Source organism: Coturnix japonica, chromosome 4, assembly GCF_001577835.2.
Source record: "Coturnix japonica isolate 7356 chromosome 4, Coturnix japonica 2.1, whole genome shotgun sequence".
NCBI lineage: Eukaryota > Metazoa > Chordata > Aves > Galliformes > Phasianidae > Coturnix > Coturnix japonica.
The window spans coordinates 22,313,078-22,338,099 of NC_029519.1; the positions used below are offsets into that span (position 1 = coordinate 22,313,078).

The 25,022-nt window shown below is 35.9% G+C and overlaps 1 protein-coding gene across 2 annotated transcripts in view; it reads left to right on the top strand.

The window, feature by feature from the left end:
• The window catches only part of SH3RF1 (SH3 domain containing ring finger 1), a 66,608-nt gene that overhangs the window by 34,537 nt on the left and 7,049 nt on the right, over positions 1 to 25,022 (top strand). For both annotated transcript variants that reach the window (XM_015861026.2, XM_015861027.1), the window contains exons 3-10: positions 4,124 to 4,399; positions 5,754 to 5,849; positions 11,312 to 11,614; positions 12,402 to 12,512; positions 18,295 to 18,446; positions 20,047 to 20,217; positions 20,358 to 20,617; positions 23,579 to 23,937. In XM_015861026.2, the coding sequence (XP_015716512.1) occupies positions 4,124 to 4,399; positions 5,754 to 5,849; positions 11,312 to 11,614; positions 12,402 to 12,512; positions 18,295 to 18,446; positions 20,047 to 20,217; positions 20,358 to 20,617; positions 23,579 to 23,937 (1,728 nt within the window). The remainder of the gene's footprint in view (positions 1 to 4,123; positions 4,400 to 5,753; positions 5,850 to 11,311; positions 11,615 to 12,401; positions 12,513 to 18,294; positions 18,447 to 20,046; positions 20,218 to 20,357; positions 20,618 to 23,578; positions 23,938 to 25,022) is intronic.

Here is a 25,022-nt window from a genome sequence, read left to right on the forward strand (position 1 = left end):
CAAATAATTTACTTGACCCAAATCTGCCTTCAAAACAACCTAACTGTATGTTTACTGTTTCATGTTAACACTTTTCTTATTTTTATTGGCAACTGAATATGTCTTACAATAGTGACTCTCAAGTGAAAAAAAAAAAAGAGAAGTCACACCAATAAAAGTACCTCTTTAACACTCAAATTGTTGTACTTCCTATTGCTGTGTAATTGGAGATTTTCAATAATCAATTTATCATCTTGTGTTGGATGTTAATGTGACTTAGTTTGGTTTAGAAAACCAAACTGTAGAAAAACAAGAAAAAAGATAGAGGAAGAAAAATGTCATTTTCCTGCCTTTACGAGTAATAAAATTGCAAATAACTGTTGATAATTAAAGATGCTCTTAGAATATATATCAAAATGAGTTTCGCAATGGAAGGGCAGCAGTTATATTGGTAAGCTGGGCTTTTTATAGTGTGTATATATATATATATATAGTATGTATATATATATATATAGCAGTTTTTATAAACAGCTGCTGAGTTGTACGAGCAGACTATCTTTTTTGGAGGCAGATAGTGCTTTGGTTTTGCACCTGGACAGTTCCAAAAAGCTTTTTTGTCTGTCCAGTGTTCTATAAAAAGAAGACAGCCTGCTCCCTTGAAGGTGCTTAGTGTTTGGGAATCTGGGATAGCTGAAAGCTGTGCAGGTATTGTGGGTAAGTTCACCTGGTTCAAAAGGAACTCCCAGGCCAAATTGCAGCCCAGCAGCAGGAAGAATCCTTCTTGGAAAGGGATGACCAGCAGAGCTGCAGCAGAGGCTGTTGAGGAGAACTGCCCGTGGAACGCTTTTCCTTGTGGGGCAGGAGAAGGAGGTCATTCTTGTGCTCCTTCAGCTTATGCTAGTTCTCCAAGTGAAAGAAGTTACACAATGAACTCTGTTTTATGCCAGTGTAAGCATATTTACATTTGGGCTTCTGCCACAGAAACTTCTTTTCGAAAGGAAATTGGATCTCGTGTTTCTGTGGCATAAGTTTATCTTGGCTTAAGCTCATGAAAAATACATACAGTTGCAAACTGTTTGTTAAAAGGGTAAAAGCAAAGTTAGAAATAAGGTGATTGAAGAGAAATTGTAAATCCAAAAAGAGTTGCAAGGGAATTCTGTAGGTTTCTAAGGCAAAATACCTGGATGGGAAGAAATACAAGGATGGATAAGAAATCCTAGCCTCATATAAGTAAATGTATATACACTTCTTGATACTCTTGTTGAGCTGTTTTGATGTCACCATATTTCTTCTGTAAAGGAATCTTGCAAGTGAGAAATTATTTCTATCTGTGTCTACACTAAAACTGAATTTAAACTGTTAGTATGTAAGCATTTTTAATTCTATAAAGATGACCGAGGCAATAATTCTAAGAAACCTGTTTTGCATGGTTTCTTTCTGGGTTTTAACTTCTCGTTTCCTAAAATGCTTCCAGTCTGTACTTTGGTTGCTTTCTCAAAGAGCTCCAGGGTAAATGGCAGCTGTAAACCTCAGGGTAGCCTGCAAAGTTTTTCTTCCAAAGCCTTTCTTTCATGTGTAGCCAAGCGAAAGGCAGGGAGTGAGCTGGAAACTCTGGCTCAGCGTTATCGTGGTGGCTAGCTGGCCTGGTGAGCAGGCTGAGAGGTGGAGGGGAGGCTGAACAGCAAAGCTGTCGGTGCAGCAGGCGGGAGCTGTGGCAGCCTGGTGGGCTGTGTCCTGGGCACGTGTGCCTGTGTGCAACATCTTGTTCCTGCTTCATCCTTTGCCTATTGCAGAAGGCAGTTTGTCTTTCTTTTTCAAATTGTTTCAGCATTTATGCTTAGTTGTTGGCAGCTGGCTGAGAATAAGCTTGTATTTCATTGAATGTTGTTCTTTTGGGAACCATTTTTATTGAATGCTGTGAAAAGGCTTTGGAGAAACTCAGCCTGTTCAACAGTAATTAATTATTTTAGGCTTTGTAGGAAAGTGCTTGCATAAAAAATACATGCAGATATTTGTGTGTTTAAACCTTTGTTCATGTCGGGTTTTGTGATAAACTGTATAAATGCGATATTGAATTTTCTTTGACATAACCTGTTCCACTGGCACTCTATTCTGGTTTCGTTTGTGTATCCAAAAAGGGATTTTTCTTCTGAGCAGTCTTGCAACTTCTTCCCTAAAATAGAGTGACAGGTAACTTTATCCTGGGACAACTCCAGTTATTGTCCTCAGTGCAAGACAGAGACTGTCTTATTGTAGACATGAGTGCTGGGTGCCCTCTTTCTGCCAAGTAGCTCTTGGGATCATAATTTGTGAAGTGCAGCAGGTTTTTTTGTTAGCTTGTTTGTTTTACTGGGAGAGGAAATGGATGAGCAGACAGTGCTTTCTTTGTTATACAGGGGCATGCTGCTTCTGCAGCTGTGAATTTCCATTTCAACCATTTAGAGACCGCAAATTCTCTAGTTGATATCTTTGTCTTATTACCTATCTGGGCTCATATAGGGTATGCTGTTTTTATTGTGTCTCAATGCAGTTAAGTGTGATCATGAAAGCATGTATTGTTTTTATCAGCCTGAAGATCTCCAGATTTTTGTGAACAGTTATATGAGTAGTGATAATATAAAGGATTTACTGCCCATCTAAGCTGCAATAGAATGAAGTGTGGCTTGCCGTATTCCTGTGTAAATCAAGCTGATCTGTACATCTGTTTGTGTATGTATGTATGATAATCCAGTGACATTCATATAGAAAAAAAACTTGAATAAGTTTACAAATAAACAATACCTTTAAAATAATTGCTGTGATTGTAAGGTCATGCACAAAACTTGAGAAAGTCCAAAGAAACTGGATTCCGTTGAAAGATAAAATTTCAAGTGGTAAATATGAAATCAATTATCAAGTACTCTGCCTCCTGTCTAGCGACACAGACTCTGAGAATTCCTTCTGAGAATCCCCTTGCATTGTGTGCTTCTTGAGATAGATTGTAAACTGTAATTGCATGTGCACTGTGCTGGTCCAGGAGAGACATACCACGGTGTAGGCCTTTCTGAGTAATATTTCCAGCAATGAATTTCATTACAATTTGTCTTTTCTTATTATATCTTTAATAAAATTCCATTAAAACAAATAAACAACAACAACAAAAAAACTTGTGCTGTAGTTGACTATGAATGCTATCTTTTGCATGTTAAGGCCGTGTTGGTAATGCACGTTACTGCTGCTTACGTTAGTAGAGGGTTGTACCCTCTTCTAAAAATTTGTAGTTAGAGAGAGAAGAGAGTTTTGAAGGAAGTATCTCTAATGCTAGAGTTCTGTGGTTCACTCTGTAAGAAGGGATTACAGCATTGTTTTGTAATTCGCACATGCATTCAAGAGCAGCACCAATTACCTACAGTTTTCAGATATTATGGAGGGATTGGAAGAAAAGACAAGGATAGTCACTTTTAAGCTCATTTTTTTCGGTAATTCTTTTTAGCTATGTTTGAAAATAAATAAAAGCAGTCATTCGGGATGAAAGCTCTCATCTTTAATAAAGTGAGATTTGTTTTTCAGGCTGGAAAACACCTCCCTTATATCCTCATCCTCATCATTAATAAGCAATCCAGACAGGCAGAAAATGTGCCTCAAAGGTCTCATAGCAGATTTGTTATTCTAATGTTGTATTTTCTTGCAGAATTTTTCTGTCATCTCTCTCAAGTGATCAGAATAGTTTCCAATAGTGCTCCTTCTCCTCCCCCTTCCTCCTTTGTTTGTTTTTTGTTTTTTTGTTTTTTTCAATATTGAACTGATATAGCATAGTGGTCTTGTTTGTAAGCATTTAAGTACAATGGTTTTTATTTTGCTTCTTCACAGTCTTGTAATGCTGCAGTCTTGCTGAAAATAGAACTGAAACTGTTAAGGTAAAATCAGTAGAGTGTACAGTGACATAATTCTATTATAATTTTATATTATATATAAAAATTATTATATATATATGTAAGAATAATAATAATAATAATACACACACACACATATATATATAAAAAAAATTTTACTTAGCAATTTTCTATGTTTACTGTCTTTCATTGTCCCCAAAAGAATGTAATACAAATTCTATTTAGTGATGCTTTACTAACTCTACTGGTCTTTTCTTTTTCTTCTCCTGTAGGGTGTACCTCAGTTACCATGTGCCAAAGCATTGTACAACTATGAGGGAAAAGAACCTGGAGATCTTAAGTTCAGTAAAGGAGACATCATCATTTTGCGTCGACAGGTGGATGAAAATTGGTATCATGGAGAAGTCAATGGTATCCATGGCTTTTTTCCTACCAATTTCGTTCAGATTATTAAACCTTTACCTCAACCTCCGCCTCAGTGCAAAGCACTTTATGACTTCGAAGTAAAAGACAAGGAAGCGGATAAGGACTGTTTACCATTTGCAAAGGTAAAATATGAATAAAATAAATATTTTCTTTGAATAATTTCATTCACTTGGGAAAGAAATAATAAAATGTTTGTAGTCTTGTGTACATTTTTAGTGGGTCCATACAAATATGAAAAGGGCAGATAATTCTGTAGGTGTTTTACTTTCTCTTATGTAAATGAGTTTTGCCTTCCTTTTCTTTCTAATTGCATACAATTTCTCTTAAGATTTTATTTTTGTGGATGGAACTTTCCGTAATTGCAAGCGTTGCATTTTTAATCTCCAATAAATAACCAATGTTATTAATTGTTCCATCTTCTAAGGAAACTCTAGATGTTAATTTTCAGCTATGCATTTTGTGTAATTTTTAGGCTTTAGATACTAAATACAAAGCAGTACTAATCTTTGTCAATTTGTAACATCACTAATTGCCTTTTGGAAGATATTACATTCTTAAATTGTTTCTGTTGTAATGAATTGTCCATCTTTTAAGGCTGTGATTTATTAGAGCTGTTTCTTCCTTGTTTTTGGATCTATATCAGGTTGTACAAAAGTATTTCAGGATCAAATGTGAGCTAATTGCATTTTTGTCCTTGCCTACTGAAAATGGAAAGGATGGCTAAAATTCTAACAGCAAAAGGTTTTATCTCTTTTTGTGAAGTTAGCAGAAGTATGGTTGGTCAGGCAGTGGCTTTTACTACACATAATTATTAGCGTTGAGGATTATTGTCATAAACTTGCATATTTTGATTAGACAGTTGGCAAATTGTTCTTTTTTTGATCTTCAGCTGTGCTTGAATTGGCATCTTATGTTTCAAAATGATTTAACTTACCTACAAAATAAATATGAATCTCAGTATAGCGATGTTTAATATGCACGTGATGCTGTTTTTGTGTCATACTCAAAGCCATATCTAGAAACAATAGCTCGGGATATATCTGAAAGAAATTGTGCCACTTAGCAGTGCTCCTGAATGTTTAAGTAGAAGAGCAATATCTATGGAACATTGGATAATGAGTTAGCTGATATGAAAAAATAAAATAAAAAATAAGTAGAGGTTTTGTGGCTTAATGCCAGTATTTAAAAGGGAAGTTGATAGAGTACAACAAGCTGAGCATGCCTGGATGTTTGTTACGAAGGACAAAATAGAATGACTGAGGTTGGCTGTGGGCAGTTAGTTTACCATTGTCAAAATAAGAGAAGGAACACTTGGAATTGACTTCAGCCCCAAGAATGGCATACTTGTATTACAGAATGCTTTCTGTGTGGTTCTTGCCATGTAGCACCTTCTCTGATTACCCATGCATTGTGGAGGGAAATTTAATTAGAAGTTTAATTAGAGTTGGGAGACATAATCACTGTATGTTCCCACAGGATGATGTTCTAACTGTAATTCGTCGAGTGGATGAAAACTGGGCAGAAGGAATGCTAGCTGACAAGATAGGAATATTTCCAATCTCATACGTTGAGGTGAGTTGTGCTATCAGTAAGGCCGTGCCCACTGTGTACTTAGTCTTCTACAAATGAACTACTGCAATTAACTAATAGCATTTCTAAAATAATACTGTTATACTTTATAAAATAATACTGTGGATTCTAAAGTAACATGAGATAGACTATTCTATGTCTAAAGTTATTTATAAGGTCTGTGTGCTTAGTTTGGGAGAGTTCATGCCTTCAGCAGTTGAATCTGTGTTTTTTACGTAGTAATTTGATACTTGTTTTCAGCAAATGAAATCAGAGTGAAAGTATTGGAAGCAGTCACTGTATTTTCTTATTAATACTGTGAGTCATGTAGTCAATCACAGACCACACTTAACCACAAAATAAAAGCAATCAGCAAGTCAGAAAATAATAAGCATTGCACAGTCCCTCTCAAACAAAATCAGCACAACTAGAAAGTTAGAGATCTTGAAGCCCTTGAAAAACTCATAATTGGCTGTGTTTGTAGACAACTTATTACCTGCATGAATATCCCCAGTTTGCGCTATTCATTTATATGACTGAAACATAGAAAGTCTGTGATAATAATAAAAGCTAAGACTGACAACGATTTGAAAGGTATTTTAATAGTGATTACATTAAGAGAGTAATTTGTTAACTGACTTACATAACATAGTCCTTAATTGTAGACACACGACACTTATTTCTCCAGGTGAAGAATAAATTATGCAAAACATTCCAAAAAAGAATGTCTGTTTTGAAAGCAGGAGAAATGTTAAAACAAAATACTAGAAAAAGACCTCTAGCTGTATTAGAATAAGTCCTAGCTAATATTATCTCAATTACTAAACTTTCGACTGATGGATGGAATTGTAATATATTTGCTTTAAAAGTAGATACAATTCTGAGTATTAATTAGAACATCAAATTTGATATTTTGATGTGGATTAACATTTAGTAAACAGGATCAGAGTCTAAAAGCTATTTATATTATTGCAAGAACTCTTAATAAACAGCTAGAAAGATACAAATGGAAAAAAGAAAGACTGGAAAATCATTATTCTATCAAAATGTCAGTAGAAAATAATGACAGCTTTTGTTTTCCTAAGTTAAGTGAACAACTGGGAAACATCTCTTTATTAATCCATCTCTTCTAGTTGAATCAATAAGTAGTCTTTCAGAAATACAGTGAAGTATTGTTATCCATATCTTGAATACTCATTCATGTTGTAGAACATGAAGTTCACTGTCATTTTAAGCTACTGCATACGTCAACTAACACATTTTCAAAAATGGTAAGATAAGATTTGATGTACCTACTGTGTCAGCATTGTCTTGTTTTTTTCTTTATCAGCATCTTTTCCAGTACTAAACGAGAATGCTTCTCAATATTTTGGTAAATGTGTCTCTACATTTCATACTGTATTTTTAGATTTAGATTTCTAGCATATCTTTTTAAACATCATAGTTACTAGATTCAGCATTCTATCTATCACTGTTAGATGATGTGATTTAATGGAAACACTTCTGTAGCAATACTGACTCAGAAGAATACTTCTTGACTGTTTTGACTGACCAGAACAGAAAATATGAGCAGAAAGTGGATATTGTATATTATGCTTGAAACCAGAGATAGTTAGATTTTAGTAGAAAATGATAGTCTAATTCGCAGTATATTTGAATCTGGTAATCTCAGTGTTGTCATTACAATAACAATTACAAAGTGTTACAATTTTGATCAATTTTCTCTACAAAAACTACAATGCAGAACTACTGAGTTTATTTCAGTAACTCATATAAATGCATCTCTGCTTCTGACAAACAGCTGCTCAAGTTTTGTAAAATGATTCTTCTGCTGGTTTGAACAGAATATATTCTGAAACCTGAATTATGAAGCTGAATTTGGATTTCTAAAGTATTAGCTGTCTTCCAGGGGGATGTTTAGCAAGACCGATAGGGTCAAATAAGGATGATATTTGCCTCTAGTTGCACTTCCTCTTTGTTTGAAAATATATGGGTTAAACTGAAATGCAGCCTAGGAATTTGTGTTTGACCAATAATAGTGTTGGTGATGGGGGGAAAGACAGCTTTTTGATGCATGATAACAGAGTAAAGTTTTGTAAGTAAAAATTCTGGATGAAGAATGTGGGTACTGAGGGAGCAGGCAGTGTTTTGACTTAATTTCACAAAGTGATGATATTTGAATTCCATCTATCTACATGTGAATGAAAAATACCAGAATTCATTTGGTAAATAAGTGCAGTAAAGTATAAGCAGAAGGCTGGCAGTAGCCATTTGTGGTGATCTGTCTGATCATTTCTCCAGGCAGCTGCAAGGATATGGAAGCCCAGAGCTCTGCAGGGCCACTGAGCTGCTTCAGAGCCAGCTGACTGTGCCGTTTCCATCTGGGGAGTTGTTCTGTTTCCTGGGCTTGATAGAGAGGGGGACTGGGTTTCAGGTGACCTGATGCAGCAAAGATTTTATCAATTAAAAATAAAACTATGTGAATGTGAAAGTTAAAGCAGTTTCAATTTAAATGTGTCTCCTCAGGAAAACCTGATAGAAAGCGTGGATACAGATGCAGGGGTATTTGTTGGACAAAGGAATACTGTATTCAAACACTTGATAGCAATGGCTAGCCATTTCTTTGGAAAATGAATGCAAGCTATTGATTTCTCAACTAAGAGATGAAGTGCCCTCTGCAAAATACTGTGCTGTATTGCTGTCCTTAGGTTGTTTCATTGGCAAGGCCAGCCATCCATTCACAGCCATCATTAGGTTGCATGTTATCGTCTTGTGCTTGTTTCTGTCTTTAAGAAAGCTCAGTATGTTGCTTATATCTGAGTCATTCCCATGAGCAGGCTTTAACTTTTATCTAATGTGTTGTTTGCTTTATAGAGTAACCAGATTCTGCAGGCATTTTTAGTTTGAGGAGGTAAACAAACATAATTAGCTGTAACTGTGGTGCCTCGGGATGCTTCTGGCAGTGAGGCATTTTTGTTTTCATTTTGTTTTTTACTCATGGGTGATCCCTTCACTTTTCTGTTAGATAATTCATATTTTATAAATGTGTACTGCCTTTATTTGTCTGATCTACATTATTTGCGAACAAAGTGTTAAGTGATAGAAAATGGATTGGATAAGATTGGTTGTGGCCAGTGTTATAAGACAATGTGGATTACACAACAGGTTCTCAGGTAGCGTGTGAAGAACTCAATTTTGAGTTGAAATAATAGAAAATGACTGACAGTACAAAATATATGAAATTGTTAAGTCTTTGAAAAGCCTGCCTATTCTTCCTTGTTGAAGAGTAAGTATCAGAACAGTCTGTCTTTGGTCTTGTTTTGTTGTTTGTTTCATGTCCTTCAACTTCCTACTGGTGTTTCGTGTTAAAATAATCGTTTTCATTAGTCCATTGAAAATGTATGTACAATCTAAATTTAAAATTTAACAAATAAAGAAAAAAGTAAAAATCCAAAAGATGAATTTGTAAATTAGTTGTAGAAAGCTGTATGGATGCTTCACATACCACATAAATGGTATAAAAATATTTTGTCTATATGATTCATGTCTAGTGGGAGGAAAACACAGTGTTTACACCACTTCTATGAATGTTTATTACTGTGACATTGTTCTCTACTATTCTGCCTTGTGTTTTCAGCTATGTTTTAAAGAACCAGTAGTAGGAACTTGTAGGAATTATTTCTATGTTGTCATCTTTTTCAAATCCTCCTTTGTTTCCCTCTTCTTATGTACTGTATTGTGGGTTCTTTTTCCTTGTTAAAGCCTTTCATAACGTAATTTTTCCTGCCCTTACAACTTCACAGGTTTTTGCATCGGTTCCTCGTTGTTCAGTAATTCCCATTTTGATCCTTATTTCTTCTGTCTATGCATGTCATTTCCTTCCAGATCTTGTCTTTGAAATACTATTTGAAAATAATCTGTTTATTTAACAAATTTGTGTATGGTGTATGTGTGTCTATCTATATCTATCTATCTATAGATATCTATCTATATATATATAAAACCACTTTATGTTATCTACTTTTTTGTCAGAGCTCAGAAAATGTTTAGTATATGAGATACTGATGTTTCTGTGAGACACGCTTAGATGGCTAATGGTTAAAATGGTTAATAATGTGTAACTTGTGTAGTAAAGTTTTTATGGGACAAGATACTTCAAAACTCCTTATCAGCATAGTTTGGTGCCTTAAGACTTTCAGGGAGTTGATTAAAATAAATACAAAAAAATGTCCTGAAAAGCAGAAGTAGTGCTTCTACAGTTGCTAATCTCATTCTTAAATCATGTTGTTCTTGAGATGAGGTTTTTTCCATTCTTCATAATGGATTGAATTACCTGGGTAACACCATTCATACTTAATGGAATGTATTAATGTTAATTTATTTGATCAAAAGATTGGTGCTTGTTTACATCAGCTTATGAATAAATGAAAGTTCTGATGCTATTATTTATAGTACCTTTAAAATATTAATGAGATGAAATCATGGTTTTGTGGGAAATCTAGATTCCCCCCCCCTCCCCTTTCTGTCTAATCTACTTTAACAAGAAAATGTACAGGATTTAATACTTTGTTATCAGAGAGGAAGGATTTGTTTGCATTTTATATCAACTTGTTATAGCAAATCAGCAAATAGGGACTTTTTTTTTTTAAGGCGGGGGGGGAGGAACAATTTCCCCTTAGATAAACTTTAAAAGAAGAATTGATTTTCCACTCTTACGCATAAACATGCTATCGCAGCTTTAGAGAATTAAGAGGCTACAGATTATTAAAAGCTGAGAAGATATTTCCACCAGGTTCTTGATGTATGTTTCTTTTCTTATGCTGTTCTATGCTTGTATGTTACTTTGTCAGGCAGTATAAGAATATAGCTGGATTTGCCCTGCTATGTAATTAAGTTTGTGCTTAGGAAACCTGTTTTTCACTATTGCTACAGTTTAAATAACTGCATAAATTGAAAGGGATGCTAGGAGGGAATGTCTTCAGGAACCTCAATGCAAAGGTTTAGGTCGATGTCATAAACAACAAAAAAGGCTTAAAATGAAACAAAGTTTTTATGTAATACAGATGTTTATATTATAAGGTCAAAGGAAGCTGTTGTGATTTAGTTTGACTATTCTAGATAACACAGGCCATGAATATTACTGAATTAATTCAAATTTGGACCAGTGCATGTCTTCCTTTCTGTGCTGAAATTACACCTCCTGTTGGTAGTCTGCATCAGTCTGAACCTAATCATGCTAAGTTTGTAGTGAAAGACTCATAGATCTGTGTCTACTCATTTGTTGGTCAGTATGGCACATTTTTGAGTTTTTAGTTGCGCAGTTTAAGTTTTACTATAATATGAATAATAAAATTAATTAAGTAGTAAAATAGGAAAATAGATTTTGGTTGTTTGTAGGTGATTTTTATATTATACATTAATTATGTGTGATTTTTTTTTTTTTTAAATTTTTTATTTTTTTGTAGTTTAACACAGCAGCCAAGCAGCTGATAGAATTGGATAAGCCCTCAGGTTCTGCTGTAGACTCTGGAGAAGGTACCTCTGGGGCAGTCCTCAACAATTCAGTCCAAAAGCACACCGATACTAAGAAAAACACCAAAAAACGACACTCTTTTACCTCCCTCACTATGTCCAACAAGTCCTCACAGTCTTCTCAGAATCGCCACTCGATGGAAATTAGTCCTCCTGTCCTCATCAGCTCAAGCAACCCAACTGCAGCAGCACGCATAAGTGAGCTGACGGGACTTTCTTGTAGTGCCCCTTCTCAGGTAATTTACGTGAAATTAAGTATAAATCATGCTTTACTTTTTAAGTAACTAAAAGGCTTCTTGTTGCATTGTTTATTCCAAATTATTTCTAATATGCAATTAATATTACAATGTCACAAAGCTCATCCTCAATGTTTACATTTTAAAGAAAAATATTTTCAGTGGTCCTTATAAAATGATTGGAGATATTTTTGTTCTTGTAATTTTTTTTTTTACTGCTCTCCATTTCTTAAGAATCACAGGTGGTTGTTAAATTTTAGAAATTATGACTTAATTTCTTCATTTTCTTCTAAATTGAATATAATACAGCATATCAATAAAGTGTATGCAAGTAAAATGTAAATTCAGTGTGAAAGCTACTTACATCCCAGAAATGCATCACATTAGTCAGGTGGTGAAAAGTAGTAATCTGGTTTAATTTATTTTTTAATCACATGCTTCTTCCAAACCTTTACTTACAAGCAACAGCAGTTGGAAAGCAATTGTCTGCTTCACATAAAGAATACATTTTGATGGTAGAGATAGTAACATTCAATATGTAGTTCAATACATCTCCAAAATTTCATATATATATATATATGTATGTATGTATATATATTTCCAGTGAGAAGTGTGATCCAGTACCTTTTTCATGAGTTTCTAACCCAAAATTATTTCTATTGTAGAATTTTGTGTGGTTGAATGCTGGTGATTTTGACAATGAAGCTTACAGCTTTGTGAAAAAAAAAAACAACTGTTCCCATAAAGATAATCAGAACTGACTCTGCTTTTGATTTTTTTTCAACAGGTTCATATCGGTACTACAGGGCTGATTGTGACTCCACCCCCTAGCAGCCCAGTCACAACAGGGCCCTCATTTACCTTCCCATCAGAAGTTACCTACCAAGCTGCTCTTGGTGTAAGTACTGTTTAAGGAAACCCAGCCTTCTCGTATGTCTTTGGTCTGTACAGTCCTTCTGTACTTCTTTCTGGAGTTCTGATACACTGATTTGAGATGATGGTAATCTGTGTAATAGATGATAGTATTGAACTACCACAGAAACATTTTTTTATAAAATAATTCTTGCATCATGTTATCCCTATCAGTTTCTCTAGTTTTCCTCAATCTGTTAGATTTCTTTGATCCCATCCTTCAGTAAGTACTTGCAAATACTGGCAAACAAATTCATTGTTGATACCCTTGTTAGGCAGAATACAGTTGTAGTTAATGTATTTGCTGCAAGCATAAGATATTGATTTAATTTGTGAGCAAGATGGTCAGTTTTGGAAAGGATGGGTTAGAAGGATTTAAAGCATCATTTCAAATTTTCTATCAGAAGGTCTTCTTTATTCTTAGTGACCCTTGTTATTAAGAATCAGTAGTTCTTAATTTGATACCAGTGTGGAAAAACACTTTATTTTGGTTTTGGTGCAAAGTCATTAAACCACCTTGGGTGCTTTAGTTGCATAAGCTTGTTCAAAAGCAATCTCACCATCAGTACCCATAGGAATTAAATTACAGTGCTAAATGCAACATGGAGCGAACCTTTGCCACATGATTGTCCTGTATCCAACAGTGATGCTTTCTCTTTGTGATAACTAGGTTCCTGGTTATGTTTCCAATTAGGCATATAATTCCCATTGAGAATCTAAATTATTCTCTGCCACCCTCTTTAAAAGTCAATAACCTTCTGTACATAATGTTCCATTTCTTAACTTGTTTTCTGCACGGTTAAAATACAAGCTGACAGCTCAGGCTATGGTCAGGTGGTTCTTTTCCTATAGGTGATATTAGATGATTTGTAGTCACAGACTGAAATTCATCTTTAGATTCCACTTTTCCACTTGCTTTAGAAATGTATTTTTATTTTAGAACTATGCAGAACAGCTCTGATAGCAGAGAAGGTGACAGTCTTTTCCCTCTCTATATTTTTTCCCTTCTGGAAATACCCTACTTAATATTCTGAGCATTAATTTTAAGCTAAGGAACAATTGTGCTGTTTGATACAATATACCAGTGACTGGCCTGGGTTTTGTTTTGTTTTGGCTTGAGTCTAAACTCTTGCAGTTCTCAAAGCTTCCCTCCTTAGCTTTTCTCCTCATTTATGAATACTATTCAAATAGAATAAATGGAGGGCTGGGATGGAACAAGGAGCATGAATATGATTTAATTGGACATTGTACCTGTTGATTATTTTGGTGTTTATGACACTGTTTAAAGTAATTGATTGTTCTTTGAGAACAAGCCGTTTGATACAATTTGTTTTGCTTCGTGCTGAGCTCAGATAAAGGGAGAAGGAAGAAATAAGGTATCATATGTGTAATTCATAATCAGTTGATGGACAGGAAGCTATATTCCTTTGCTGTAATTAAACTAGATTTGATTAGAAAAGGGATGTACTTCTGTGTGACAGAAGAGCCAGTGAGTACTGTCACTTTAGGGAAGTAGCAGGGAAGAACCTCAAATTGGTCCCAGAGGAATTTGGGAAGTCTAATGCAAGAACATAATGTGGCTTACAGCCCAGCTGAAGTGCCTCTGTACCAGTGCACACAGCATGGTAAATAAGCTAGAGGATATGGGCACCATGGTGCAATTAGAAAACTATGACGTAACTGCTGTCATAGAAACATGATGGGAAGAATCACACAGCTGGAATACTATGATTGAAGGCTGCAAGCATTTCAGAAGGGATAGGCAGGGTAGGAGGTGCGGGGGATTTGACCTCTATCTTAAATGGCAGATAGACTGCAAAGAGCTGCCTCAGAGAAAGCCACAACCAGGTTGAGAGCTTGTGGGTTAAAATTAGGGTCTGCGCCAGTAAAGAACTCTCATGGTTGAGATCCACTACACATTTATCACATTTATCTACATTCTGTTTATGAATCTATAAGTGAAGAGAAGTTACAGCCTGCTCTTACCTTCTGTAAGACAGATGTGAATTTTTTAGAAATGTTTTTACCTGTCTTGTTTAGGTAAAAAGTCACTCATAAAATGACTTCCTAGCTTCCAAATCTGTGACTCTTGTATCTGCATACAATTATAGGATGACACTTTAGTTTATTGCATTGCTTTTTACAGTAGTACAGAAGATGCCAACTGCATTCATTTTATTTTGTTCTCTTTTGTAGATAATATTTGGTACCATAAGTTTTATGAGTTGTGTGTTACAAATTTGTAGCCAAAACTGACACAAATAAGAATTGAGTGCTTGTGTTGAATGGCCACATACGCTATCTGCTTCATGTATCTCATCAGCAAATTTTTATTTGCATCAAGAAAGCCTGTGGTAATTGGAGTTTTATTTTACAGCTTTAAACTAGTTCTTTTGCCAGCAGCATGAAACCTCATTTTGAGGTTTGGTTCTTTGAAATTGAAGAAGCTGTGAACTGAGACAAACTTCTCATAGCTAGGCTTTTGACTGATACTATCACTTGCAGTGTTCTCTGGAACTTCAGACGACAGCTTTGTCCCTAATAGGGGGATTAACTGATCTTCTCTTCTTGGCTACTTGTGTTTTTGAACTTTGTAGACATTTAGTATATTTGAAGTTCTTTATAAAATATGAATAGCAGAGGTCAGGTTCAATAGTTGCTGGGTGAAAATGGGCACATACAATTATGTAAGCCACATTTAGTTTGGAGGGAGCTCTTGGATGTAGTTTATAAGGCAGTTATCTAATGGAGGAGATCTAGTTGCCATCATCTTTGCCAAAAAAGAAAAAAAAAAAAAAAAAAAAGAGTTAGAGGAAGTATGCAACACAAGCCATGATACAGAAGAAAGGTGAAATTAACCACAGCTAAGTTCATTACATTCATAAGCAGCATAAGAAAAACAGACTAACAACAACGGATAGCTTACCATCCTTTCATTCTGTCTTTATATTCTCTTGAGATGTGGAGTGTGTTTTGGACTGCAGTTGCCCAGATATCTATATTCCTACCTATTCAAGTTAAGTATGTTGTATTTGAAATAGTGGTGTATGTAAAATAGATGGTCTATATTTGGATTATTTACATTAGTTTACATACTGACGGTTTCAAAAATGAAAAAAAAATCCTTCTTTCTGGTTCTGTTTGTTCTCTCACCCACCCACGCAAAAATTGCCCTTCTGTGCTAAAGTACATAAGATAGTGTGATCTGTTACTGATGAGACACAAGCTGTGAGAGTTACGGTATACTGATGACTTACAACTCTCTTTCGTGTTGTTCTGGCTGATTCAGTAGTGTGCATCAGGAGGAGGTTTAAACAAGAACTGAATTTAAATCAACAGCTATTCAAATTAACTTTGGCTGGTAAGAAGAAACAGCTGAAAGAAATGGTGAGGTTTTATGTGAGAGGCCTGCTCTTGATAATCAGGGATTTTGCTAAACGTGAACCTTAATTTGTTAGCTCTGAAGGGGATTTTGTGAGTTGTATATTTTTTCCAAGGCCTTGTAGTAATGAAGATAGTTATTTTTTTTTCACTGCTTTGCTTCTTGTTTTCCTTTGGGTGAGCTCATGGCTGGTCTGCAGCTGACTGATACAGGATTGAAGCCTCTATATACTTAAGATCAGCAATATATGCGAGTTTCTGGAACATACTTAAAAGCACGTTTTGAAATTCTTTATATAAATATCAAAATGTTTGGTGCTCCATCTTTCAATTAAGAAACAGTCGCCATGCTTCAGAGATGCATGTAAGATGCCATTTGATGCTGAAAGTACATTTGCTTTGTGATGAGTAGTTCCAGAAAGCTTCATTTTTTTTTAACAACTCAACTGCGTGATATTAAAAATACTTAAAATTATTTTGATATGTGTATTTTATTAAATCATTTGGGACTTGCATATATTCTTTCACAAAATGCTGACTATGGAGACCGTCAAAACTAGCTTGTGCTAAAGATAGATATGTTTTCTAAATAGCTACAATGGTAGCTAAGTGTTGGAAAACTTACTGAAAATTTGTCTAGAGCATTTGGGGCCATTTTATTAAATCATAGCAGTGCTAGCAGAGAAGCAGTTGCCTTCTAAAGCATATCAGGTAGATTGTTTAGATTTATGAGTATTTGCTAAGTCTTTAGGGGTTTAATTGGGCTGTGGCTCGCTGCAGGTTTCATTACCATAGTAATAGGTATGGGTAGGGGAGCAGAACCTGAATGGAGCAAAATAAAATAGAGCTGGGAATGTGCCTGTATTGCTGCTAAAAATTCAATCTATATTAAGTGATTTGATAAGTACAACACCCAACACTTATGGCTTTAGAGCTGCAGGAAGTACAAAATAGTGATGCCTTGGTGCATGGATGTCTACAAAGATTTCCAGCTGATCATCTCTAATGTGAATTTACAGATTCAACAATATTTAGCTGAATCTGCATTCCCCCAGAAACATTTGAATTTATATTATTTAGAGCAGTTGTCTGAAAGTAGTTGCTTACATTCAACTTGCAGTTGCAGTTTACCTTTCTGTTCATATCGAATTAAGCATAAGAAGTTTGATAGAAATTATGATTGCTGTGAGAGACTATCAGTTTTCTCCAGGTTTTGTACTGCTTAATACTTCACTGTGTCTTGATTGACTGAACTAGCCTTACATTGTCATCTTTTTATTAACACTCACGAAATGCAGTGAGGTACTAATCCCACAGTGCAAGACTACTTTGTCTGTACCTTTTTGTTTAGGAAAACAACAGGCTTTTAGGAGTAGGCTGTTTGAGGGGAATTAAAATTACTTTCAATGCATTTATATGCAGATGTACTGAGCGAGCCAGGCAGCGTTTCAGTACATTTTGTTAATTTCTATTTCTGTGGTTTCTTTTAGATCTCAGTCGCCATGAGTTTGAGTATTAAAGATTGATTTTAGTCTGAGATCATGTATGAAATGAATTCTGTTTTACATTTTGAAGTATGTGAGGTTTGTTATTTGTTTGTTGTAATACAAATAATTATTTTTGGAAGGAGGAAAGAAAAGTTCTGCTTTTCTGAGACAATTTTCCCAGGAGTGTCAGTACACAAGCTCCTAAAGGATTGTCTGAGGCTTTATAGAGCAGAAGGTAACAATTGCTCCATTGAATCTCAAAAGGCATAGAATCCTGTAGGCAGAACCCCTGTTAATATCTGCCTGTAAAGGAACTTTGCCTTTTTACTGGAGTGTTTGTTAAAGATTACCAATCTTGATAATACTGAATTTCAAAAGCTAACCCTTTAAACTAGAAGAATAAGTGAAAGCAGTAACAATAGCTCAGTGGCTATGATCTCATATTGTGCTTGCTTTTTGTTACCCATACATCAAAAGAAATTTTCCCCCAAAAGAGGGGTGGTTTGGGGTGCACTGCTTTCAAATAGTATATTATGTTTCAGCTTCAGGTTACAAAACCTATAATGTTTTGAAGTACAGTCAGCAGTAGGATGCAGAATCAGCCTCCTGGAAGGCTTCTGAATTTCCATTGAGTCCTATCCTAAAGATGTTATAGTTAGAAACAATGCCATCAGTTTTTCCTTCAAGATTATTTGTCCTTTGCTTAATTAGCTTCCAAGACTTCAAGATCTAAACTTGAAAAAGCAAAATACAGGCAATCCAACCTGTGTATTCACCAGAAGGTAGTGGAATGTTGAACTTTACTGGGTTTTTTTGTTTACTTGCTTCCTTAGCATATCATTTGTTTGATTAGTTGAAAAAAATATTGATGGTTTTTTGTTTTCCCTCTCAAAATGTCAGAATATGAATCCCCCACTTCCACCACCACCACTCTCTGCTGCAATTGTTGCATCAGCCTCTTCTGGACCTCAGCCTACAGGTGTAATTCAAAGGTCTGCATCAGGATCAGCTGACCAAATGGCACATTTAAGACCACAAACTCGTCCAAGTGTGTAAGTAAAATTGAAACATTCTGCCATCAGAAAGACACTATGTGATCAGGAACTTCATTTTGTAATTACTTCATGTCAGCTGGTTATGTTCTGCTAAAATTCCCAGGAAGTCACATGTACTATTTTAAACAAAAGCAGCAAGGCATACATAATGATAATATCCTCAGATGGCCTTAGTACTGAGTGTTATTTATGTCTTAAGTAAATATAATCAGCTGATGCCATTTGTTTAAAAAAAACCAACTCACTTCAAAAATATAAAGCATCTGTCAGGCAGAATATGAATGAATCCTGAAGTTAGTGATGAAGACTGTATAGCCTGCAAATGGCAAACAGTGGAGTGAATTTATTCAGTGTTTTCTGTTATGAGTGGAATGAAAAGACTGTTCTCATATGGAATAATTCATGCTAAAATATAGGAATGCTGTTCCTCATTTAGTCTGTTATATTTGCATGTCATTGTCAACCTGCTTGTGTAAGTTGCAATTGAAATTTGATTGAGGATTCTACAGTTCAGTTAATTACTGGGTGTCAGTTTGAAATGAAGGCAGAAAGCTGCTAGTTAGTGTTTTCACGCTTATACAAGCAAATGTGCATGATCCTTCTGGTTGAAAATATTTTGTATATTAACATGTACTTGTGACAACATCTTTTTTTGAAACTTCATTATATGCAGTTTGGAGAATAAGAAAGGGGGGGAAAAAGCAACAACAAAATTAAGGAGTCGTTGAGCCATTTGATAGGACACATTTGAATTATACAAGGACCATTATTGTCCTGTCTTTGTATTTATTGTTGCGTCAGGTTTCCTTCCTCTCAAAAGAGTACCAATCTTGTGTAGCAGGTGCATCTGGATTTGGGCTGTTTCTTTGGTGTCAAGCATTTTTAGCATTGCTTCTTGTGGATCATTATTGCTTAGTGCCATTAACCAAGTTCTATCTCATTTATTCCCATCCTCCATCTTCAAAGGATTGCTTTATTTGAGGATGCTAATGAAATTTGGAATGATTTAACTAAAAGGGAAGTTAATGAACACCAATTAAAGCGCATCATTTGCTTTCCTGCAGAGGTTTGTTACAGGACTGGGGACACACACAGTTTTCCACAAGTATCTTTTTTAAAAAAGAAAAAAAAAAGAGTAAAACATTTCTCAACTCTCAACGTAATTTGTGTATTATATAATAATGCTGCATTGCAAGGAAGAAACTTTAATAGGCTAATAACTGCTAGTTAACTTACCTGTGAATGTCAAGTCCTCCTAAAACTTGGCGTGTCATATATTAGAAGCAGGGTAGTGAGAGAGGTGGGTTTTGGTGGGATCTGCAGCTCATCAACACCTATTTAATTAAAAGCAGTGAATTAAGAAAGTGGTCATTCTTACTGGAAGTAATGTACTCTAAAGTGAAGTGTAATTAGGAGAATATTTTTTAATGGTTATTGTGATATTGCCAAATTTATGCTTTAATATTGCAACAATGTGATGGGCCTTTTCTACCACATCTTCTCATTTTTGGCTCTGAACACTCTCTGGTTCAGAAATGCAAGTGATGTTTTTAACTGTTTTAGTTTTAACAACTACATCTGCTTTCTTGTCTTTCAGATATGTTGCTATATACCCTTATACTCCTCGAAAAGAAGATGAACTGGAACTGCGGAAGGGAGAAATGTTCTTAGTGTTTGAACGCTGCCAAGATGGCTGGTTCAAGGGGACTTCCATGCATACAAGCAAGATTGGTGTTTTTCCTGGCAATTATGTTGCTCCAGCTACAAGGTATATTTTTAAATGGGTATCTAAATAGGTTGTCTAGTTTGAGGTCCAAAATGATTGTATATTTAAGTCTAAAGCTAGGTACTGGAAGATGAGTGTCAGTATGCATTGTGTTTCAGCATTTTGTTGTTAAATTTTGACAGGACAGTGACAAGTGCATCGCAAACGAAAGTTCCCATGTCTACTGCTGGTCAAACAGGACGAGTGGTAACTGTGGTCAGCCCTTCCACTGCTAGTGGGACATCTCAAAAGCTCCAGGGGAATGGCGTGGCAGTGAACTCTAGCACTGTACCCACAGCTGTGGTTTCTGCAGCACATATCCAAACTAGCCCACAAACCAAGGTTCTTATGCACGTGACAGGACAAATGACAGTCAACCAGGCTCGCAACGCAGTTAGAACAGGTAAAAGAAAATAATTGAACAAAATATCTTTGTATGTGCAGTAGTATCTTCGTGGTAGAAAAACTGTGTGGTCTGTCTGAGCAGGTGAAATGAGACAGGATATGTACAAATACATTGGGTTTCTTAAGCGTTTTTTAAGTGGTCTTCTAGAGCTGAATACTATTATAGAATTCCAGTGTAACTCTCTGAATTGCTGAATCTTTTATTATTCCCCTCCAATCAATTGCATGCACATACATACTGCTCCTGTAGGAAACTTATATATGGGTGCTTTAGTGTTGGATTTACTTTTTTATTCCAACAGTACCTAGAATGGGAGCATTCAGTGATCTCCCCAGCTCAAGCAGAATTCAGATGGTAATAAAAAACAACAGGAGGAAAAGTGCTAGCTTGTTTTTTCATGTTAACAGCATACAGATAATTGCATAACTTCAGATTACTGTACATCAGCAGTTACTTTTAAATTATCTCTTATCTTTGAAGATTTCTAGAATTCATTCTTTTTTTTTCTTTTTTTTTTTTTTTTTTACCTTTTAGAAAAGGAATTGCAAATGGTATTATCTGTTATTAGTTTAAGGATGATTGCTCCTTATTCTCTCAATATCCATGGACTTGTGGAGCCTGTCCTTCCTTCAGAGTTGTGCACCTTCCCAAACATTTTACATTAGCTCAGATATCAGCACTGGGTCTGGTTTTGAAGGCAGGATCCGTGTATATGTCTTTAGATACCGTGTTTCCTTAATTGGCCTGTCTTCCTACAGTCTGATCTTAGGCTGAAACAGATGCAATAATCCTTTGTTAGAACTTCATTATTTACTTTTAGATTTTAAAAAAAGAGAGAATAACACCAGGTGCTATTGGCAGGTGGTAAGAGAAACTAAGCAAAACATGTGTACTTTCTTGCCTCTCAGGCACAGGTGGTTCCTACTTTAAATCCTTTTGAGCTGTCTAGAAGCTTGCAAGTGACTGTGCAAAGGAGAAAGCACCTGTGGGTTCCAAAGGCTTTTCTGTCTCTGCACCTCTATTATTTTGCCAGGATGAATAAGCTCTTGTTGTTTACTTAGCTGGAAAACATGACAGCATGCTGCCCACCAACTTCTCAGGTCCCAAATGGTAAATTCAGAGCAGCAGGACTCTCTTCACTGGGAGCTTAACATTGGATTGTGGTGTAAAAGTAACTGTTCAGTCACATCTGTAGATCTGTTCCTTGTAAGTGCCTCTTAAACTAGAAGCAATAATGGCTGCTTTATATTCAAATGTTAAAGAGAACTGTGTAGTCAGTATCTAAAATGTGATCATCTTGAGATTTTGCTTTCTGAGTATTACTCTCTTGATGAGGCTTCACAGGCTAATGCTGCAATTTGTAGGGCTCTTTTTCAGTTTCTGTTTAACTTAGGACTTTGAGGATCATTCTTCAAATTATCTTAGTGCCAGCAAAGACAACTGGTATCTGAGGAGTTTGTGTTCCTTAACTGAACTGAACTGGGAAGGAAATATATATTATACCCCTTCCATTAAGGATGAACTGTATGGAAATAAAGGGACTTAAGGTTCCTACCTGCAGTTACAGTTCAGAAAACAAAGCCAGAAAGCAATCCCGTACTTGCACTCCATTGATTGCATGCAAGCATAGACATAACTTGAAAAAGAGCAGGTACTTGCAAGAAAACTGGCTTTATCTCGTGAACAAAAGGCAGTTAATAATTGTTGGATTTTTTGTTGGTTTTTTGTTCCGTGCTTTTTTTTTTTTTTTAATAAAAAGCTTGCTGCTTTTGGTTTTTGGCTAGCTTGCATTCTTGTCATCTTTTTTCAAATGTTTGTGATACTTAGAAAGATCTGATATGGTGGGAGACATCACGTGTCAAAAAGTATATGTAGCATTTAGTACTGCTTTCTTTTTAATTAAGAGCTTGTGTTTCTTATCTCCGAGACTGTAATTGGATATAATGCTTACTGTAGTATTGTTATATCAAACTTATGAACTGTGTCAGTCTTCTCTAAATACACTGTTGGTACAGTCTACCAGGGGAATTTGTAGAGGGGAGACTGAGGAGAGGAAAGCACTAGAGGCTTGATTTCAGGATATTACTTCTGTAACAAGCCTGGAACTCTAAATTGTATCTGAAAAATCAAAATTAATCGATGTATTTGAGAAGTGCATGCACCATACCAGTGGTACAGAGATACCCAACCTGTTTAAGTGAGCTAGAGCATATATTGTTGACAGTATTACTGTAACAGCAGTGTTGCTTCTTGGAAAAGATAAATTCATGTAGAGATCTGTGCTTTGCAGCTGGGCTGCAGCCTGGGTGGATATATTCATTGCTATGCCGCTCTCTGACTTCCAGTGTAAATGTTCCTTTTATTTCACCAGGGATATGAGGAAATCTATTTCTATATTTAAACATCCCAAGAGACAATAGCATATGTTTTCAGAAATCCACTCATAGCAGTAATTGCTGCTGTACTTACTGTTTGAAAGGCCCACTAAGTCTGTTGTGGATTTTGTTTAGGGAAAACAGTCCAATTATATTTTTAGCAGCTTCTGTAAAGGAGTATTTCTTTCTGCATTGTTTTATGTGCACTGGAAACTATATAATAAGGAACAAACAAATTCCAGGCAGTATTTATCTAGCTCTTGTGAACTAAAATGAAAGCTTTGCATCACTCTTTGCATGTGAAGTACTTTGCTTAGTGGCTTGGACATCTCCACAATACCTGCAGTGCTGTTAGTCTTCCTGTTGCATATTGGTTCAAGTACATTACTACACATATGCTCCTCTGTTACTAGACTGAGATAGATTTGATGCTGTGTAAGATGTTGTTATGGTAATATAAATGGAAGTGATACAGTAGGAAGAAAACTTCTTCAAAATCAACTAGTTGCAAGACAGTGACAGTGCCTCATATTTTGCATGCCTTGTGCAAAGTTAATTCTCTCATATTATCCTTTTGTTCTAGTTGCTGTACACAATCAAGACCGGCCTACAGCAGCAGTCACACCCATACAAGCACAAAGTCAAACATGCCTTATTCCTGCAGCTGTGATTATTCCCCACCATCCTGTTGCCTCCCAGCAGCTCCAGTCCCAGCTTCCAAATACTGCTGCTTATGTCACAGCTGTGAATGTGAACCGTTCAGCCATCCCACTGGCATGTGCAGCAGCTTCTTTGAATTCTCCCAACATTGCTGCTTCATCTTTGGAGGGAGATACAAATGGGAGAACTGTGAACACTCACCCCATAGCTCCTGTGGCTCCAGAGAGCTCTCTAGCAGCTGGTGGAAGTGCTGCTGTCAGTAAAACAGACAAGGATGTCAAGGTGCGTAGAGAATCAAATCACTCCCTTGGATGCTCCAATTTTCTTCATGCACACTTCTTAGAGATCTGTACTTTTTTCTTACCTTTGCTGAGTAGCAGCTCTGTAAGGTTTACAAGGCTTAGCCTGAAACTCAGGCAGCCATTTTATGACTACAGCTGTGGGCAAGCCATGGCCATTCAAGAATAAGGACTTCCCATTTGAAGTACTTTGTGTCCACATTCATTTTTACCGTCCAACAGTGTCACTATGTTACGTTGTTGGCAGAAACATTCCAACAAATTTCTGACCGTTTTTGTTTTACAGTTGTGGAGTATTTGAAACCCTTCCCCCACACACACAGCTTTTTCTTTCACAACTTCCTTTAGATCTCAAAGTTTTTAGGCATTACCTTGCTACTTTTCACCCACATACTCTTCTTAATAAAGTTTATGAGGTTTTTAATGATTATAGGCTGTAACAGTAATCTCACCCACTTTTTAATTATTTTTGTTGGTTATTGTTAAAGGTAGAACTTTTTTTAAACGACTTTCAGCTGTAACCTCTGAAAATAGACCAAGGTGCCTGTAGGAAGGGCTTTTAAAGAATAGATTTAGAGTTCAAGGTGAGAGATGCTAATGTATTTGGACTTTGCCAATTCCTTTGAGTTTCTCTTTTTCTTTTCCATTTCGTACACAGCAGATCTTTGCTGAAATAGCTTGAAGTTATTGGAGACTTGGAAAAAAGACAGAGGATTTTTCATTCACAGTTCACCAATTTCACTGCATCCTAAGCTGTAATAAAAGTCTCACATTTCTTAGCTTTACTCTTTCTGTGGTTAGTTTATAGCTTATTTTTGTCTTCGAGGCTTAAAATCTGGCACTTCTCATAAGCACTAAATTCATTTAGTCAAAGAGTTGGTGAGACGATAGCTGCCACACCCCTTAAAGAAAAAAACAACAACACACAAGAAACACAAAAGCAGCTTAAATAATTCTCTTCAGGGTGAGTCCTAGACTTCAGGGATTCCTGTCTGGACAAGTGAAAAGAATGTTTAGAATTCTTCTAGCAGAGCAGCAAAACACAGTACGTTCCCCGTGTGTCAAATT